Genomic DNA, 21,228 nt, shown 5'->3' on the forward strand with positions numbered 1-21,228 from the left:
TAATTATATAATACACACAATTAGAGAAAGACTGCATACATGTTTTTATTACCTGTTTGTTTATTTATTTATTTTTCCTACATATATCAATGGCAAAAAATACAAACAATACACAAAAACAACATGGTTACAGAAAGCATACAACAGCACAAACAAAGGCCACAAGGGACATTTTTGTCTTTTTAATTTTTTATAATTTTGGCTGTGTTAATGCCAACGGGAATTTTGATATATCAACCTCAGTTCCTATAATACATCTATAATACACTGTGTACACAAAATAGTTACTCTCAGGACCTTCAGGACAAAAATGTCCCCATTGAAACCCATTAAAACTGCAATATTTGATCCCAGTGCCATTAAAGCATAAAATCATGAATTCTATGATATTATGCTTTCATTCTAGAGCCCTGGCTTCAAAATTTACATTTTTAATATTTTCCTCCAGATGGCACCATTTTTCTCATGTTTAGCCTATGGAGCAAATACAAGCTTTTCCCCTATTCTCTGTTTGCTGTATTATAGAGCACTACAGGACAACTGAATAAATGATGCAGATAAAATTGTGTGTGTGTGTTGGTATGAATGTCAGTGTGTGTTTTGTATGTGTGTATTGAGAAATGTGTGTAAAAAAACAACAGTGGCATTATGTAAACAGACTGGCATTTAAAGGGTTAAAATCCTGAAAATGAATGAATATTTGGTAGTTATGATCAGGACTGATGTTGGTTAAAAAATCGAAGTCAGTGAAATCGGAAAATAATATTAATATATAATATTTTTATGGCAGATTTTTGTCCTCTAAGGACCTGAATGTGAGTTTTTTTTTTATCTGACACTGCAAATAAATACAAAAAAATACAAAAAAAATAAATAAAAATAATGCATCAAAATAAATGTTGTTGCTAATCGTTGACATATCCCAGATGTTTTGAAGAAAGGCATTTACAGTACATACAAACTTTGATGATATGCTGTTTGCTGCATTGCTCCATAACACTGCTTTGGATTTTGCATTCTTAATATCCCAATACACCAAGTACTTTTAACACAGTTTTTATTAAGAGTTGAATAATTTACTGTCGAGCCAGGCAAAGAGAGCCTGTTTTCAGAATGTTGACTGACAAACAATATCATGGAAAACTTTGTATGTCAGCGACAACTGCAGGAAACCCACATCGCCATCTTCTATGGCCACAGTCATCAGGACACGACACAGGAGCTCACGTGGCATCTGTCAAAAATTAAGAACAGTCAGCCGAAAAATCATTTGAACAGTTCTCTTGCACTGTTTGGACCTACAGAGCTGAGATATTCTTCTAAAAATCTTCATTTGTGATACGCATCTGGGATGGCATGAGGGTGAGTAAATGATGAGAGAAATTTCATTTTTGGGTGAACTGTCCCTTTAAGAGATTATTGATCGTTCTTAATGATATGGACTAAAGACTTGAAAAGTAATACAATGTTTAGATAGTTACAAATATGTTTCAAATGTTTGAACTTGATATAATGTAAAAACAACAGCTTACAGATCTACAGTAACTTCAGAGGATCTTCTTATTACTGGCGAGTCAGACTGGAAAAGACAGCACAAATGAGTTCACAACAATAAATTATTAAAAAACAAACTTGTCCTGCAGTTACTGTTTTGATAGCTCACCTCATAAAAATGGCCCAAAATCACACCCGAGACTCCTTTTTTTGTGGAGGTTCATGATTTCCACTTTTGGGTAGTATCCACAGTTAATGCAGGCGTCAAGTAGGCTGAGGACATTCAAAGAGTGTACAGGCAAAATATATATTTTATTTTTACACATTTTACCAACTTAAAGGGATAGTTCACCCAAAAATGTAAATTCTCTCATCATTTACTCACCCTCATGTCATCCCAGACGTGTATGACTTTTATTTTCAGCAGAACACAAATGAAGATTTTTAGAAGAATTTCTCAGCTCTGCAGGTCCATACAATGCAAGTGAATGGGTGCCAAAATTTGTATGCTCAGGTCAGCATAAAAGTAATCCATAAGTCTCCAGAGGTTTAATCCATGTCTTCAGAAGTGATATAAGTGTAGGCGAGAAACAGGTCAATATTTAAGTCCTTTTGTACTCTAAATTCTCCTCCCTGCTCTGTCAATTTCCACTTTAACTTTCTTCTTCTTGTGTTTTTGGTGATTCACATCCTTCTTGCATATCACCCCCTACTGGACAGGGAGAAGAATTTCTCATTTCTAATAAAAAAAAAAAAAAAAAGTACTTAAATAGTGATCTGTTTCTTACTCACACAGCTATCATATCACTTCTGAAGACATGGATTAAACCACTGGAGTCTTATTGATTACTTCTATGCTGCATTTATGTGCTTTTTGGAGCTTCAAAGTTCTGGTCACCATTCACTTGCATTGTATGGACCTACAGAGCTGAAATATTCTTCTAAAAATCTTTAATTTATGTTCTGCAGAAGAAAGAAAGTCATACACATCTGGGATGACATGAGGGTCAGTAAATGATGAGAGAATTTACATTTTGGGGTGAACTGCCCCTTTAATAAAGCAACATAAACCGGTAAAATACCTGAAGAGCGATGCGAAGAATTAAACATAAATGCAGCGAAATCAGCAGAAGGTCATTAAAATTATGGAGTCCATCTGTGAATTCTTGGTACCGGAACATCATTTTGCAGTAGCTGCAGACTTTGTATTACTTAGTAATCCCTTAAAAGAGCGGGACATATTTTAAACAACAAGAAGTTAACTAAACATTGCTTAAACTTCGTTCCGTTTAGGATGAGGATGGGCTCACTTAGCATGTGAATTTCCATGCATTGTTTTAAAACAGGTGCCACTCGGCAGCTTATTTGTGCACACATGATCGCTTTGTCTTCCATGGGCAGGTCCGTGCAATTCACTCTTCCAAGCCTGCTGTGATATGATGTTTTCGGCTCAAATACAGAAATAGCAACTGTCACCTCCACAGAACGTGTCACTCCCACCATATCAGCCGTCCGCTGCCTTTCCAAAGTCCACTTTGTTTACTTTGTCTTTACCAAACCGCTTTAGCTGCACCATTTCGAGGACAGAAAGCCGAAGATTTTATACGGCTGCGTTCAAATGCCATCAAACCACGCTGATGTGCAAATTCAGCGTTACACTGGTGTAGTTGTCTGTTTCACATCCGTATGTTTCCTTTGAATGTGAACGCGGAGGTTTTTCTTGTTTATTTCAATTCCGCAGTGAGCACATTTAATACGTACTTGTCTTGATCTGGTTGGGGAATGGCCTGTAGTTGGTGGCATGTGGGGGGATAAAACACGAGGAGATGGAGGCATGCTTGTTTGTAGTCGGGGTGCTGTCTGTGCAGATGTAGAAGTCATCAGAGCAGATGGAAGTGGTGGTGCCTGACTAAGGCTTTGAGATGGAGATAACAGAGTACACAGGAGATAACAGGGTCCAGTCAACATACACAGAGCGGTGGGCGGATGCGGAGGTTGTAGTCGGGTTGCGGTCTGAGCAGATGTAGATGGTTGAGGTGTATTTGCAATCAGAGCTGCGGGTGCTGCCGAGTTGTGTGAAGACTGAATATTTACCTTCTGCTTGCATTTTGTGAGATGATTTCTTAATTGTACTTTCCGCAGAACAGTGGCAGGACAGTAGCAGCAATGGAAATGTGCGTTCTCTCTGCATTTCAAGTTACACTTGATGATAATGAAATCTGAGAGAAAAAGTAAACAAAACACACGTAAAATGAATATCCCTTGATAAATAAACATTTTAGTGAATGTTGAAGAACTATCCTCACCGTCTTGCTGGAAAGCCAACTTCAGATGGTTCTGGACGTGGTTAGCAACACTGTTTAACTCTCTTGGCTTGTAGACCCACGTCTCACAATATGGGCAGTGATACTTGTCACAACACAGCGTGCACTTGGAGATTCTGGGCTTGTCTCCTTTATTAAGGACAGTCACGTGCATCTAGAAAAGGATATTTTCAATCAAGTAAAGGTTAACTTCATGTCATTAACAGCTGAGCTCATTCGACAGAATTTGTGGCATGTTGATTACCACAAAAATAATTTCGAAAAAAAAAGAAAAAAAATCTGTGTTACAGTGAGGCATTTACAATGGAAGTCAATGGGGCCAAATTTTGAACGTTAAAATGCTCACTGTTTTAAAAGTACAGACACAAGACATAAACAATCTGTATGTTAAAATTATTTTAATGTGATAAAATCGCTTACTAACTGCATCTGTGTAAAGATACAGCCAATTTTACAAATTCGATACCATGACGATGTAACGCCGTAAACCCTAAAATGACTGTAGAATGCCAATTAAACAACTTCACAGTTCAAATAATACATGAGTTTTAACAGAAGAATTAATGTAAGTGCTTTTATGAAATTATAAGCTTCAAATTTCTGCCTTTAAACACTTTAAAATTTGGCCCCATTGACTTCCATTGTAAGTGCATCACTGGAACGCAGATATTTGCTTTTTTTAAAGAAAAGGAGGGACGAATCGAAATTATTTTTTGTGGCTATGAATATTATGCCATAAATGCTGTCGATTGAGCTGAACTTGTATTGAACCCGGAATATTCCTTTAAAACAACGAGTCCATTTCAAAAGTGCTACTATAAAGTGCAAATGTCACCAAAATGCGAATTATCAACACAGATGATGTAACGACACGATACATTGTGAGCATTTTTCACTTACTGGGCGCTTTTCTTTTCTGAAACTCTGCATCCTCGTTTCCGGCCCGTGAATCTCCCCACTAGAGATCTTCTTCACTGGGTCACGAACACCGCGTTTCTATCATTGGAGAAAGCGTGACGGTCAACCCGCGTGTTACGACAGTAAATCACCATTTACGGATACCTTTCAAATGAATGGGGAGAGCCGTAAACTGACACCTACCTGTCGCAAAATCGTCCGCGTCTTCCCTAATGAAACAGCTAATGTATCGTTGTAAACTCCATATATAGTTAATTTTAAAGGATTGTTTAGTGTAAAACATGTTTAATATTAGCAAACCGTCGGTCAGATCACTAAGCGATGAGCTGTTTCCTCACTAAAGTAGTTTATTCAGCATACTGAAACATCTCCTCCATTGACATCCATTCAAAAAGAGCAGTCTCTTGTCTCCTCGCCAGTGTACAGCCATAGAATGACTATGGAACGGCCGCGTTACGCTATTCTATGCTAATCTTACAGGCTCCTATTAGTAGAAGGGTTCTGACCAAACTACACTTTCCGCATGCGCGTTAAACATCCATTGCGTCATCGAAATCCTTCACGTCATCGCGCAACGAGGACTCTTACCATTAAAACCACTGTCCTGATATTTTGGAGTTTAAATTTGTCAATGATAATGTGGATTAGGATACCGGATTTCGAATGTATTGTTTGTAAATTTGTTAAATGAAAATAAATGCATAAAAAAAAACCCAATAAATTAAAACCACTGTCCTATAAGATTATTTTAATCAGCAAAAACATTTATTTAATATATCCTGAAGTCTCAGCCAACAATTAAATATAGACCTGTGCTCAAAGGACAGCTATGCTTAATACATGTTTTAAATAAACCTTATTATAAACTATGTGTGTTTTGTAATTGAGAGTTTGTAATAGATATTTCTGCTGTAGCACATACATGTTTTTAATCGTCACATCGGGAACAGAAAATCTTCCTGCACTACTGTCAATTCACATGCAACTTTTTTTTTATTTTCTTTTGTCTCACAATAAGAAAATACCTAAAGTGCAGAAAATAAAGATGAGATAAAACTGATTTAGGGAACACTTACCATGTGCTGTGCTTTTATGAGGATTTCAACAGCATACATTTATCTATCCCAATATTGATCAACTAATTTTTTTCCCCATAAATAAGGGAAAATATTATTTCACTGATCAATTTTCTTACCCTAACTTTTGTGACAGGGTTGACTTTCTATTTATTTTAAATCAGTGACTAAGTTTGATGGAAGTTGTGATGATTTACCTATGAAACATAATAACTATTATTAACAGTATAGTTATTAACAGTAATTAACAATATTTGCATTTAGTTAAAAAAGGTATTATTTTTTATTTGCTCTTTTAGGTGTAAATTGTAAGACAAAAAAAAAGTTGCACGTGAATTGACAGTAGTGTTGGTAGATTTTCTGCTCCCAGTGTGACGAATAAAAAACTTGTGCTGCAGCAGAAACATTTGGAAGTTGACCAGAATAACACAAAATAATAATGAACTTTAAATAGTCTTTCTAGAACTGTTGCTTTGTCCAGGGGCTTAACTATGAGAGGACAATGGAGCCAAGTGATTGAGTCTGATGCATCTTCTTCTGAAAGAATGAAATATTTAATCAAGTTTGATATTTTCAAAGATGACGAACTGATGGTTTTTAGGCTGAAAGAGCAGTCCATTATTTGTGTTTGACATTAAGACATTATTCAGACATTATATTTTCAAATTTAAGTAACGTTTGTGGCATGGAAGGCCTTTTGGCGGAGAAAAGATCCTGGAGCATACAATAAAATTAGAAAATGAAAAGTCTGAATGAACCGTTTTAATATACCATTAATGTAACGATCTACCAACAGCAAACAAAAGCACAATTTACACCAATTTAACATACTGCCCACTAAAGTTCAGTATAAATGGACTGACTGTCAATTGTTCTCATTATAAACACAGCTGACAACTCTAAAGCTCAATGCTCATCATTTTTAAGTTTGGTTGTCTTTAAAGCTGAATTTAGAAGGGAAAAAAACTGATTATATTAGTCAAAAGGCGCTCTAGCAGCCGGTTAATTTGTCCTGTCAGTCACACATCTAGTTTTCTTGGTTCAGTTGAATCGAGTTGGACTGGTACTGCCAGACACATGCAGATAGTTTCACTTCGCTTCATTCTTGTTCTCTGCTGCATTTTAGTGAAAGATATCCATCTACTGCTGCTTGCTGTGTGTCTATTGTCATAAAAATAACCACTTCGGCAACTCTCTACCCTCATTATATGGGTGTGAGAGGGGCAGTGAGTGGAAAAGGATAAGTGAAATGGGTTGGGTGCTAAAGAAAAAACGTATTCAAGGTTCATTATAATAGAAACGCTGTGCACGTCCAGTGGAACCATGCATGCTGATAAAGAGCCTTTTGGGCAACAGGAAGGTTCCATGGATGTTAAAGGTTCTTCATGGAACCATGCATGCTGATAAAGAACCTTTTGAGCAACAGGAAGGATCCATGGATGTTAAAAGTTCTTCATGGAACCATGCATGCTGATAAAGAACCTTTTGGGCAACAGGAAGGATCCATGGATGTTAAAAGTTCTTCATGGAACCATGCATGCTGATAAAGAACCTTTTGGGCAACAGGAAGGTCCCATGGATGTTAAAGGTTCTTCATGGAACCATGCATGCTGATAAAGAGCCTTTTGGGCAACAGGAAGGTTCCATGGATGTTAAAGGTTCTTCATGGAACCATGCATGCTGATAAAGAACCTTTTGAGCAACAGGAAGGATCCATGGATGTTAAAGGTTCTTCATGGAACCATGCATGCTGATAAAGAACCTTTTGGGCAACAGGAAGGTTCCATGGATGTTAAAGGTTCTTCATGGAACCATGCATGCTGATAAAGAACCTTTTGGGCAACAGGAAGGTTCTATGGATGTTAAAGGTTCTTCATGGAACCATGCATGCTGATAAAGAACCTTTTGGGCAACAGGAAGGTTCTATGGATGTTAAAGGTTCTTCATGGAACCATGCATGCTGATAAAGAAACTTTTGGGCAACAGGAAGATTCCATGGATGTTAAAGGTTCTTCATGGATCCATGCATGCTGATAAAGAACCTTTATTTTTAAGAGTGTAGGCTCCCCGTGGAGCCAAGCTTGCTTTTGAATCTACAGCATGAAACATAAAGTGCTTGTGGTGTAGTTCAATTCCCGATAAATGACTCAATCAAGCAGTGCAGTAACTGACTGTCATTCATGAAGACAATGTGTTGTTGAAGATACACAAGTTGAAATCACTGGAATTTTACGAAAGGATAAATGAATGAAATAAGTTTTCACATTTCAGAGTTTTTAAGTATAGATTGGATCATTTATTGGATTGCATTTATGCCTCTAAAAAGTCTGCAGACACCTTTTTACAAGAATTGTTACATTTATTTCTGATTTGTTATATCTGCTCTGTAGAAATCTGCTGTTGAAGGCAGTTAATCCAGTAATAATTGCATTTATTTCCAAACATTTCTTCCTCAAAAGTACTAACAGAATTGTTAAGAGGAATCAGAATTGTTTAATTCCTTACGACTGCCATTCCTTTAGATAACATTAACAAATATTTTCATTTGCATCATGCATTTGGCAGATGCTTTTATCCAAAGTGACTTGTGTTGTAGAGCACAAAGGTCAGTTGAGGTAAATTTATCCAGGAGGACTCCGAGCCATTTAAGAAAATCGATTTTCTTATTTGCAGCATCTGAGTTCATTTCTTTAATGAAGCACTTTATAAACTCACTGATGTCAGATTCATGTTGCAGCTCTCGAATTTTCTTCATGTCAGTTTTCTTTCTACTTATCTCCATCTCTAGATCACCCCCTCGAGGTCGATGTAGTTCTTTGTTCTTCTGACACCACTGATGCCACAGTTTTCCCTGACAGGGCAGAAATGATTCTTTGATTTTTGTCAGATCTTTATTCTCCAGGAATCTCATCATCTGCTGTGCTGCTTCTTTTCCTCTACTGCAGTTTTCATCATCTTCATCTACTCTGATATCTGAGTGTTTGGACACATCTTCAAGTCTGAAAATGGAAGCTGATTCTGAAGATGAGAGACAATTATTTACAGGTCTTCTGAGTTCATCAGACACATCTGACTGATTTCTGTCTTTCAAACCCATTTTGTATTTCCCTTTCCTCATCTGAATTACAGCAGATTCATCCTCAGAAAGAAGACAAATGAGTGGCTTTGAGTCTTTGTAGAGTTTTGCAACACTTTGTCATAGTTTCTGTCATCGCCTGTCAAGACTGTGCTAGAGATAACAACATTGACTGAGGACATTTCCGTCATGATCTGCAGCTGTTTCTCATGGTCTCCTGCATCACCATGTAGATTACAGAACGCCACACAGTCATTAAATGTATCCGTGTTTTTTCCAGACGGGCAGTACCAGGCGATCTCCACCACTCCATCCATCAGTACTCTGGTTTTGCTGCTGCCTGGGCAGTTCCTGTGGAAGAACGTGTTGTGTTTCTCATTGATCAGACTGTTCATCAGATGAGACTTGGATGAGGACACTGAGCCAAACCTGAAGAAACACACCATTGGAGTTTGTGCCTTACAGACTGACTGGACTTTACTGATGATTTTCCCTGTATCATCAAATGTCTTCCAGCACTTGCTGATTTGTCTAAATGTCCAGAGAGGAAACTCAATGTGTTGTGTGAATGGATCCGGTACAAGCAGAGGCAGAGCATACTGACACTGTGACAGTTTAGTCACCATCAGCTGCTTCAGGAAACTATCAGCACAATGAAACACGGCCATCTGAATGTCCATTGGGTGAACAGAGTCTGATTTGCTAGCTTGCTTGTTAGAAAAAGACATTACTTTGATAAAATCATCCTCATTTTTAAATGAATCACAGATGGCTGGTTGAGTGTGATCTTCCTCATTGGTCTTTTTAACAGTAATGTATCTTGCTCTGTAGTTCATCATCAGTAGTTTTTGTAGGAAAGTCTGAACCAGCTCTTTCTCATCACAAGACTCATAAGACAGTAATGAAAGTGCAGTTAACTGAAGAACATCTGCAACTCTCATTTTATTGTGACTGTGATTAAGATGAAGTCTGGGAAATAGATACTCTGTCTGTGCGCTCATAAGTTCTGGTGTTCTGCTTTCTATTCCAAGATCTTCTACAGTCTTCTGTGAAATAAAAAGAATAATGTTTATGTTGCAGAGAATTTGCAACATGAGGCACCAGGTTTATAACATACAAAGATGTACTGCTTGAAAACAGAAAACTTCCTAGAAAAATAGATTTGTGGAAAGATTAAATGAGCGCATTTATTTGTATTTAAAATAATATTTGGAGATATTGTTTTCATGATAAAATATTTTAATATGTTTTCTCTATTGCTTTCCATCCTTTTCCCTGCTTTCTTACCATATTTTACTCACATTTTTCAATTCTCAATGGAAATTAATCACATTGAATCCACAACAACAACAACAACAATAATAATAATAATAGTATCTTTTAATAATATAATAATACAAATAATTATAATTGAAATAATATTTTTTTTACTTAGTACTTACTATTGCTATTTCTTCTCTTGCAGATTGGAGATGTCTTGAAAAATCTTTGTTGATGCTTTCTTCAGTATCTGGGTAAAAAAAGACAGGTCACAGGTCATAGTTTGGGACACAGCAGGATTGTATTATACCTAGAGATTGCAGTATCAAAACTGTCAGTGTCTAGTAATTATTTAAGGTATAACGGAAGCTAGCAAGTATGTGATAGCTGTGCGGTGTGTAAACCACACTCCCCTGACCTCAAGAGGCGCAGTAGCGACTGATGCTAGAGGCTGTAGCCTTTAGTCTTCTCATTAGTGCGCCCGCTTCCCGTGCCGGAGACGCAGGTTTGAATCCCTGTCGAGTAGGACCAGTTACAAAGGCATGACTGTTTAATTATTTCAAATAAACACAAGTAGTACAATCCCTTCACTTAACTACAACTATAAAGGCACTTCTAATTTAATAATAATAATAATAAACTCCCTTCCCTGTTTGTATCTTCTGTTCTGGCTTCTCAACAACTCTAGCTAACTCTTGCAAATTCACTGTTTGAGACTGCAAATATTGTTGTTCTTGTTTGACAAACTGCTTATGTTCCTCGTTTGTAAGTTGAAAAAGGTTTTAAAAAGGTATTTATATTTAAAACATATTTATTGTGATATTTCTATATATATAGTTTTCCAAGTATTCCCAGACATCCTGACATTTTAAAGGACTATTCCTGGTTCAATACATAATGTTGATTACGAAATCTGTGTTCCAGTGAGACACTTACAATGGAAGTCAATGGGGGCCAATTTTTATGTTAAAAAACTCACTGTTTCTAAAGTATAGACACAAGACATAAACAATATGTTTTACCATGATTTAAGTGTGATAAAATTGCTTACTAACCTTTTCTGTGTGAAGTTATAGCCAATTTTACAACTTTGTAACCATGACAATGTAATAATGTCAAATGACTTTAAAATTACAATTGTAAAATTTTTACAGCACAAATAATACACAAGTTTTAACAGAAGAATTAATATGTGCTAAATTGGCCCCATTGACTTCCATTGTAAGTGACGAAAGGTCTCAACAACCACTCTGTACTCGGCACAAGTTGCGAGCTTGTAAAGCGTGACGGCATTGCACTCATCGGATGGTATATCTGTGTGAGAGCTTGACATGACTGGCTCAACAAAAGGCCTGACCATGGCACACAATTCTTCAAACGTAGCCCTGGTTAGTCGAAAGTGCTTCATCCACAGATCGACGTTAAAGTGGGTCCTCACAATCACCAGAACTGTTTTGAGTGTGGGCTAATGGGAATAGCCATTTCAGCCCTCATTATGTGAGCAATTGCACTTATTCTGTGATGTCTCCTGGCAACATTTAATAACGTAATGTATAACAGAAGCAAAGAGATCGCTCAGTTGCTCCATGACAAAAGACGGGCTCCTTCAAGATAATGCGCATAACACAGTTCATGGAAACAGCAATATTTAGCATTTTCTTAAGTCAAATTTTGAGAAATGTGCATTAAAAATACTAAACATTTTGATGGAAACACAGCTATTGATATACTGTATCTCAACACATTGATGAGATGCTTAAAATACATTATTTTCCAGCATTTTTCCACTGTTCACAACATTCAACCATGCACATTAAAATATTAGGATATCATGAGCAGCGAGATGTTTTATTTATAATTCAATTATAGACTATAACATTTACTATTCAGTGGTAGAGTTTGTGTATAAAGCTACGCTTCATGTAACGAGTTGAATTCAGATGGCTATGTTGTTTTTCCCCCTCAATTTTATTTTTGTAAACCACCAGATTTACTTTTCAACTCGCTTGTTTTTTTATTTAACAGAAGGACAATGCTGTTAAATTTATGACTCAGTGTTTTTATCCTCCATGTTTTCTGCAGTCCAACAAGAGCAACAACCATGTGTTTAATTGATATCAAGTACAATGATTGTAAAACGGTGCCCCAAAGGGAACATAGTGATTTGGGGAAAATGAGTTGGGAGTAAAAAAAGGATACACTTTTGCATTCCCCTGAGAAACTTTACGTTCTCTCATGAAAACAATAAGCATCTCTCACAAAGAGACTTCTGCATTATTGTGGGAACTGGCACACTTTGAGCATGGCATGGCTTGAAGTTGTTTAAACGAATAACTGCACTCTTAGCATCAACAACCAAAGTTCGGAAAAAGGAATTATTGTATAAAGGCCTCCAAAAACATGTTTAAAAGACTTTTGCAACTCAGAAAGATAAGATAATGAAGGCCGTCATTGCTGGAGCTGATTTCAGTCGAGAAAAAGAGGAAAGTAAAGCATTAAAAATACTAAACAGTAGAACAAGCAAACTATATACACATAGTAATCATGAAACGTAAATGATGTTATGATCCTTTATTCTACATTTATGCATTTGGCAGACGCTTTTATCCAAAGCGACTTACAGTGCACTTTATTACAGGGACAATACCCCTGGAGTAACCTGGAGTTAAGTGCCTTGCTCAAGAACACAATGGTGGTGGCTGTGGGGATTGAACCAGCAACCTTCTGATGACCAGTTATGTGCTTTAGGCCACTACGCCACCACCACTCCATTCTCTTTAAGTCTTGTCTAATTTTCTTTATTTTAAGTCTATACAGTTTAATGTCATGGTCATCGAAGCCTAACTTGATGAAAGTCCGATTTTATTTGTACACATCCTCATTTCTGGTCGACATTTCAAAATCATTTTGACTTATTTTTTCCCTCATGAATACTCAGCATGGAATACACAGCAGCATTAGTCCACCTATCACTTTCAATTTAAAAAAAAAATTTCATTAACAACAAATCAACAAAAGTTTTTGTGAAAACTACTAACAAGTGGTTGTTAGGCCATTTTGGCATGACTAGTACCACTTTTTCCTAGTCTTCCCGTATCCTTCCTGCTTTGGGTCATGTTTAAGTTAAAAGTGGAACTAGTTCATGTTGTGGAAAAATGTACTGGTTACATAAACTTGGTTCCCTAAAAGGAGGAAACAAGATGCTGTCAGTAGTTGATGCTGTGGGAGCTCCTCCTTGGGGCAGAGACCTTGAAACCCTATACCATCATGGCAATTTAATTGGCTGGTGAAGCTTGGCGCTCCACTCTATGCTTGTGTCATTGAGGGCATATAAGCTAGAGCCCAGAGAGACAATGGGAACAGAGAGCCAACAGCTTCTGATCCAACACCAATATAACAACTCTAACCCACTCGTTAGCGCACACTGAACAGTCAACCCTCTTTCTCAGTAAAACTCTAGGAACAGAGGGAAGATACAGTACATGCAGGTTAGAAAACCTGGATAAGGTGTTAAGCTAAGCTCAACCTGCAGCCAGACATATGTCTTCTAATGACACACACTTTTCCCATGGCCATGAGGAGGCCATGCTCCTGGCCAGTGTTAAGGGTAACGCATTACAAGTAACATGTTACATAATCAGATTACTTTTTTTGAGTAACGAGTAAAGTAGTGACTTTTTTCTTTCAATTTTAGACCATAATATCAGAGTTACTTTTAAAATAAAGTAATGCATTGCTTTTGTACACCTCTACTTTCTCTGTATTGTGAGAAATCAGGAGTAAAAGTGTGTAAACTTCAGGGAGGAGACATAGTGCATGATGGGCATTCTAGTTCTATAGCGTGTGAGGCCAGAGACTATTTAGGTGAGGTGAGTCACTTCTATTAAAATGAACGGGAGAAATTGGAACGCCCAACCAAGAAGCCCTAGCACACAACAGTCAATGGATGTAGAAAGGAAGTCCCACCTTACAGGTAAAAGAGCCAATCACCTTTTAAATACAGACATCGCCTGTCAATCAACTCGCTAATGTGCATGCGTATTGACTATACAAGCTGGGAAAATTGCGTGTTTTAGTGTAATATGAGGTCAACATTCGGTTGAGTGAAACGCGATTGATTCATGTGTTAATACACACTGCATTTAAAAAATCAGTAAACACATTTAGGCAGAGGGATTGTAAGACTAGTCTTCCACTGGCCATGACATGATAGGGTGAAATACTTGCTCAATTCACTGACTTATGCAGCCAAACTGCTACGTGTTACAGCTCCCCATAACTGGGAGAATGGGATGAGAAAAGCTGACTCTGAATCAGTGGATCCGAGCAAAGTTCTGCCTACATCGATTGTGTACACAGAGAAAATGTCTTAGCTTCTAAAAAGATTCTAAATTTTTGTTTTATAATAAACAAGTACTTGATTCATGGAAAAAAATGACCTTTTGGTAGCATTAAAAACTATTCCATTCAAGTTGTATCAACATGCACCTTTTAAGTTGTATGCGATCAACCAGTGGCGTCTGTATGCACCATGGATCAACTCAAAACAAGCGTGCAATAAGATGACTTAAGTTACAAATATTATTTTATTATCAGACACATTGCTTGAACATGTTAGGCTGGCATTCCCCACTGAATTTTATTCTGACTTTTGAAAAACATTTTAAGTTGACTCTTACTTTGTTGATGGGCACAGCTCATGATGACATATATGATGCAGGTTCAAGTATTGGACTTTGCTGCTTTAGGTAAGACAGTGATTATTCTTCATTATTTATATTGGCTGCCATGTTGATGTAAAAACAAATCATGCATATTCACATTATTGATTCTTTGTTATAAATATGATGTGAAGACCTACTTTCTAAATATCTGTTTGTTTACTATGTTGTTTTGACAAGAGTGTTATACAGTAGCTAGCATGACCTGTAATGTCTCTTGTATGCAATGTGTGGCTTATTTGTATAGAATGGATAGCTTAGCAAAAGAGAAAGTGGCTGTGAGAAAAAAGTGATGCAAAAATAATGCAAAAGTTCCAGTACGTTTTGCACTTTGTTATGACATAGATACGTCAAGTCTTGCCATACATAGCTGCATTACAAAATCACCTGATGCAATTATTTCATCTAATTGCAGTTATTGTGTACTTTACATTCCAATCACATTTTATTGTCCAAATAAAATAATTTTAAGTGAATACAGAAATGCAATGACTGCACTGAGTCTCATTTTCCGTTCTTGTTGTATACTGAAATAAGTAGGAATGGGTGGATTGAATATTGCACATGGTTGTATTGACAAAAGAAAAGTATTTGTGGGCAGTTTTAACTGTTCATGAGGTGGATGGCCTGAGGGATAAAACTGTTCCTGTGCCTGTCTGTTCTGGTGCTCAGAGCTCTGTAGCGCCGGCCAGAGGGCAACAGTTCAAAAAGGAAGTGTGCTGGGTGAATGGTGTCAAAAGTGATTATACCAGCCCTTTTCGTTACTCTGGATGTGTACAGTTCTAGCAGGGTGGGTAGGGGAGCATCAATAATCCTGTCAGCAGTCCAAACTACCCTTTGAAGTCTTTTGATGTCTGACTGAGTAGCTGAACCAAACTAGACAGTTATAGAAGTGCAGAAGACAGACTCAGTGACCGCTGAATAGAACCGTAGCAGCTATGCCTGTGGCCGGTTGAACTTCCTCAACTGGCGAAGGAAGTACAACCTCTGTTGGGCCTTTTTCAAAATTGAGTCTATGTGGGTCTCCCACTTCAGGTCCTGTGAAATGGTAGTGCCCAGGAACCTGAATGACTCCACTGCAGCCACAGTGCTGTTCAGAATGGTGAGCAGGGTTAAAGTTGGGGTGTTCCTCCTAAAGTCCACTATCATCTCCACTGTTTTAAGCATGCTCCAAGTTGTTTTGACTGCACCAGACGGCCAGCTGTTCAACCTCCCTTCTGTATGCAGACTCATCGTCATCTTGGATGAGGCTGATGACTGTAGTGTCGTCTGCGAACTTCAGGAGCTTGACAGAGGGGTCCTTGGCGGTGCAGTCATTTATGTACAGGGAGAAGAGTAGTAGGGAGAGCACACATCCCTGGGGGGTACCAGTGGTGATTGTACATGTGCTGGAGGTGAATTTACCCAGTCTCACTAGCTGCTGCCTGTCTGTCAGAAAGCTGGTGATCCACTGACATATAGAGCCGGGAACAGAGTTTGTCCATAGGAGAGCAGGGCTGATTGTGTTAAAAGCTGAACTGAAGTCAACAAATAGTATCCTTGCATAAGTCCCTGGTCTGTCTAGATGTTGAAGTATGTAATGCAGTCCCATATTGACTGCATCCTCCACAGACCTGCTTGCTCGACAGGTAAACTACAGGGGATACACAAAGGGTTTAGTGATGTCCTTCAAGAGGGCCAACAGAAGTCAGAGCGACAGGTCTGTATTCATTAAGTCCTTTGATCTTGGGGTTCTTTGGGACAGGACAATTGTGAAGCATTTGAAGCAGCAGGGAACTTCACACTGCTCCAGTGATCTGTTGAAGATCTGTGTGAAGATGGGGGCCAACTGGTCAGCACAGGATTTTAGACAAGTGTGTGTATCATCATCTGGGTCCTTTGCTTTACTTGTCTTCTGTTTCAGAAAAACCGGGCACACATCCTCTTCACAGATCTTCAGTGCAAGATGTGTAGCAGGAGAGGGGAGGAGGAGGATTGTAGGAGGTTTGTGTGTTGTGAAGTTTGGAGCGGGTGTGGGGTGTGTGGCTGGGCTTTTCAAATCTACAGTAAGACACATTCAGGTTGTCAGCCAGTTGTTGATTCCCTACAGTTTTGGGGGATGGTGTCTTGTAGTTGGTAAAGACTTTCAGGCCTCTCCACACTGATGCAGGGTCATTAGCTGAAAACTGGGTTTTCAGCTTTTCAGAATAGCTTCTTTTAGCCACTCTTGTCTCCTTGGTCAGCCTGTTTTTGGCATGCAGTGTTAATGACATGAAGTACGAGATACAAAGTAGGAGACACCCGCTTATTTTATTACTGTTGAGATGATAAAAATAGGAAACATATTTTCAAATACACATCGAATCTCAAATGTTTTCCTTCATGCAAAACTAGTGTTCCTTGGTTTACTAGAAGATTCATAACATAACTTATGAAAGTAACAGAACAGAAATATTTTATGATGGCATAATATAATAAAATAAAGTTTAATTTTCTGGGTTGTCTTGGTTATATTAAAAATGGTGTAAATGTTAGGGATGTAACTGAGTAATAGAGTACTCACTTTGCACCAGCTACTCGAGTATTGAAGGGGTCATGACATGCTCTTTTTTTATAATTTTGTAATCTTCCCTGAGGTCCACTTATAATGTTAGTATAATTTGTTTTGCACCAAAACAGTCATACTTTAGTCATTTATAATAATGTTTTCACCTGTCTCTGGCTCTCTGCCTAAAAAGCTCGGTTTTAAGCTCTCTGGCCCTTTAAGACTTCAACATAAATGCCCACTGTTCTGATTGGCTAACATCATGCAGCCCTTCCAATACAGCCATTTTTAAAATGCAATCCGAATAAAATGAACAAACTCAACATAACATTATAAAACTACATTTCAGGGTTAACACATAATGAACACCCTGAATATATTAAACTGTGTACTCAAGCAGCACCATAAACTATCAAACAGTCTTGACATTTGAAACATTTGTGAATTAAAATGTGTAATCACGGGTCTGGTATTGTTTAACTGCCGCATCTTTCAGTTCCTTTGCAAAGCTTGAATCATATTGTGTCTGATTCACAAGCAATCCACTCTGATCTGAGCCAAAAACATACAATCATGCTGAAATGTTCTGAATACACAAATGTAATACAATACCAGCTTCAACAGGCCAAAGCAGAGGCGCTCGTCTTCACAGGAGCGACATCTCACACATCTTCCGTTGTTGTTTACACACAAATGAATGTGTTTCTTCCAGCAGAAAGAGATTTATATAAATGCCTTTTTTCTATTAAGGAGCAAGTTTTCAGTTCTGAAAATTACAGTACATTTTTATAGTACAATGAACTCTTAAATGTCAAAAGGAAAATTTGATTCCTCATGTCATGACCCCTTTAAAAACACTACTTGAATATCGCATATTTTCCTTTCTGCATTTGCCTGCTGTGAGCAGCACTGAATTACTGTTTTCCTCTGAATCTCTCATCAAATCTCACAGTTACAATCGAGTCCACTGGGGGAACGCTATGGATGGGGTTTGTCGAGGTGTTGGACAAGAGAAGATGATGTAATGACATTTGTGTTTTCAAACAAAGTCAAGTGAGGCAATACTTTTAATATCTTGATTCTTATTAATTTCTACTCTATTTGTATTGGTTTCTTGTTGGAATCATGCAAACTTTCACCACTTTTTTTTTCTTCTAAATAATAACGTGAATAATAAGGATGTGATAGCCTTTATATACACTCAAAGTATATTTACACTGCAGGGCAAAAAAAAAAAGGCAAAACATTAAGCTTTTAATGGTCTCCACAACAAAACATTGGTCAGGAAATTAACAAGAATCAAACAAATGCACTCCTGAGAGCTTCTGTACCACCATTTGTTCATTAACATTTTCTGCAATGAACTGTTTGGGAAAAAGCTGGAAACAGGGAAATCCACTTATAACAAGCTCATAAATGGAAGCAGGAGTGATAGAACAGGAAGAGATCTACAATATGCAGTGCTGTGTGTCCCAAGGTAAAGGAGTGAGAAAATCTGCTCCAAAAAAAAAAAGCTAAATATCTTGCAGGGGTTGCTGTCTGAAACCACATAGCTGGTCTACATCAGGCCAACTGTAGCTATTCTGAAGTTTACAATACCCTAAAGGCAGATAAATCCCTATTTCTCTTTCAGCTATTAAGAGAATAGGTCAAAGCTTTGAAACAAAAGGTGATGTGTCCAGAAAGAAAGGATATGGAAGGCCCAAAGCCACTTCATGCAGGGATGACCACCTGCTGAAACTGAAATATCTCAAAGACAGAAAAAAAGCCTTCAAAATCTGTCAGCAGAATTCAAGACCTCAGAAAACAAGACACTTTCGAGAAAGAAAAAACAATAACCAGAAGGTTGTCTAATGCAGGTTTTGTGTCTAGAAGATGTGTTAAAAAGTCATTTGCTGTCTCAGAAAAACATATAGAGAACATATAGAGAATATTTGGTCTCTCTTATGACCTCAGTTTCTAAGTTTGCATTTTTATATCAGCACTGCAATATATCAGTGCCTACTGTATAAATGCCCTACCAATCGCGATTGTGAGCAATTCTGCACGTGCATGCTGCAAGGCTGGCGCGTGAACAGCGTTTGACAGATGCTGGTGGCTTTGTCTTATGGAAACCAAGCTTCCAAACACAGAGAAAAGGTGCAATTTACCATTAGTGTACAGATCTAATTATCGAAATTCTTTCAACACTGACAATGCTGGAACTACACTGAAATAAATTCACACAAGATGTAAAAAGCTGTGAAATAACAACAGAAGGCATGAATAAAGCATGATCTTGCGTCAGTGTATAATTAAACATTAGATATAACTTAGGACTCTGTTACATTGTTCACGTTTTTCACCGTAATAATACTAGAAAATGGTTTCCAAACTTCTCTGCTAACTGACAGATTCGTCCAAATCTGAGAAGTGTCATTAAAGTGATAGTTCACCTTTAATTAATATTATATAATTTCCCCGCCCTCATGTTCTTTCAACCCCGTGAAACTTTCTGTATTCTGTGGAACCCAAAAGATGTTGGACAGAATGTTAGGGACTGACTCAGTCACCATTCCCTTTCAAAATATGGAGGGAAAACTTGTAGTGAAAGTAAATGATGATTAAGGTTAACATTCTGTTTAACATTTCCTTATAGGAATAATATTTCCAAAATTTAAAATTTCTAGCATTATTTACTCACCAAAATTTTTAGAAGAATATCTCAGTTATTTTAGTTTATACTAGAATGCAAGTGAATGGTGATCAAAACTTTGAATCTCAGAAAGCACATAAAGCCAGCATTAAGGAATTCAAATGACACTGGTTCAACCTATGTCTTCAGAAGAGATCTGATAAGTGTGGGTGAGAAACAGATCAATATTTAAATCCTTTTTTACTAATAAATCTCCACTTTCACTTTCACATTCTTCTTGTGTTTTTGGTGATTCGGTTCTTTGTGCATATCACCACCTACTTGGAAGGGAGGATAATTAATAGTAAAAAAATGACTATATATTATAAAGTTATAGACATTTATCTGTTTCTCACCCACACCTATCATATTGCTTCTGAAAATCACTAGAGTCGTATTAATTACTTTTATGCTGCCTCTATGTGCTTTTTGGAGCTTCAAAGTTCTGGTCACCATTCACTTGAACTCTATGGACCAACAGAGCTGAAATATTCTTCTAAAAATCTTCATTTGTGTTCTGCAGAAGAAAGAAAGTTACACATCTGGGATGGCAAGAGGGTGAGAAAATTGTTTTTTGGTGAACTATCCCTTTAATTTGATGCATGGAAGAAAGAATTCACATGGTTTGAAACATTATTTACAGTAATATTAATAGTATTATTATTATGAATCATTCTGTAATGCATGTTAAATGTTTATCATACTGGAATTTAGGAGAGTAAACATCCATTACGTTATATGTGTAGCTAGTTACTCACTACTTGAGTATTCTTTTTATTGGATACTGTAACGATGTTGGCTGCTGACAATGATGACAATGATGAAGATGACGTGAAGATGAAGAACCCAAGTGCAGTTTATTTACAAAGTGCACCTGACATATCCCCCCCACTAAGGGGTGGCTCCTGACACCCCAACACATAAACAAAACACGTAAAACATGACATAAATTCAAAGTTCTGTAGGGAGCTGGGGGGGGGGGTGTCTTGAAGTGTGGGGCGTGGCATGGCAAGAAAGGGCGAGGGGCATGGGACCAAGGCAAAGTCCGTGGGGGGTGGAGCCATGAGAGGCTCGAGGGGCAGAGCCATGGAAGGCGGAGCCGTGAGAGGCTCGAGGGGTGGAGCCATGGAACTTGGTGCCCGGAGAGTAGCCGAAGACTCG

General features: G+C 37.7%; 2 protein-coding genes across 2 annotated transcripts in view; one reads left to right on the plus strand and one right to left on the minus strand.

Moving 5' to 3' along the window:
* Positions 1-21,228, plus strand: part of zgc:172090 (uncharacterized protein LOC565611 homolog) — a 227,866-nt gene that overhangs the window by 98,393 nt on the left and 108,245 nt on the right. The gene's annotated exons all lie outside the window — the stretch shown is intronic.
* Positions 64-8,909, minus strand: LOC127451023 (uncharacterized). The gene is made up of 7 exons (XM_051715495.1): positions 8,484-8,909; positions 4,719-4,814; positions 3,801-3,972; positions 2,577-3,713; positions 1,664-1,767; positions 1,533-1,579; positions 64-1,234 (listed from the first exon to the last, which is right to left on the minus strand). Exons 1-4 carry the CDS (start codon positions 8,907-8,909, stop codon positions 3,148-3,150), a joined length of 1,260 nt encoding a protein of 419 aa, XP_051571455.1. The 3' UTR covers positions 64-1,234; positions 1,533-1,579; positions 1,664-1,767; positions 2,577-3,147.

The sequence above is a fragment of the Myxocyprinus asiaticus genome, chromosome 13, assembly GCF_019703515.2.
Source record: "Myxocyprinus asiaticus isolate MX2 ecotype Aquarium Trade chromosome 13, UBuf_Myxa_2, whole genome shotgun sequence".
In the NCBI taxonomy this organism is placed as follows: Eukaryota; Metazoa; Chordata; class Actinopteri; order Cypriniformes; family Catostomidae; genus Myxocyprinus; species Myxocyprinus asiaticus.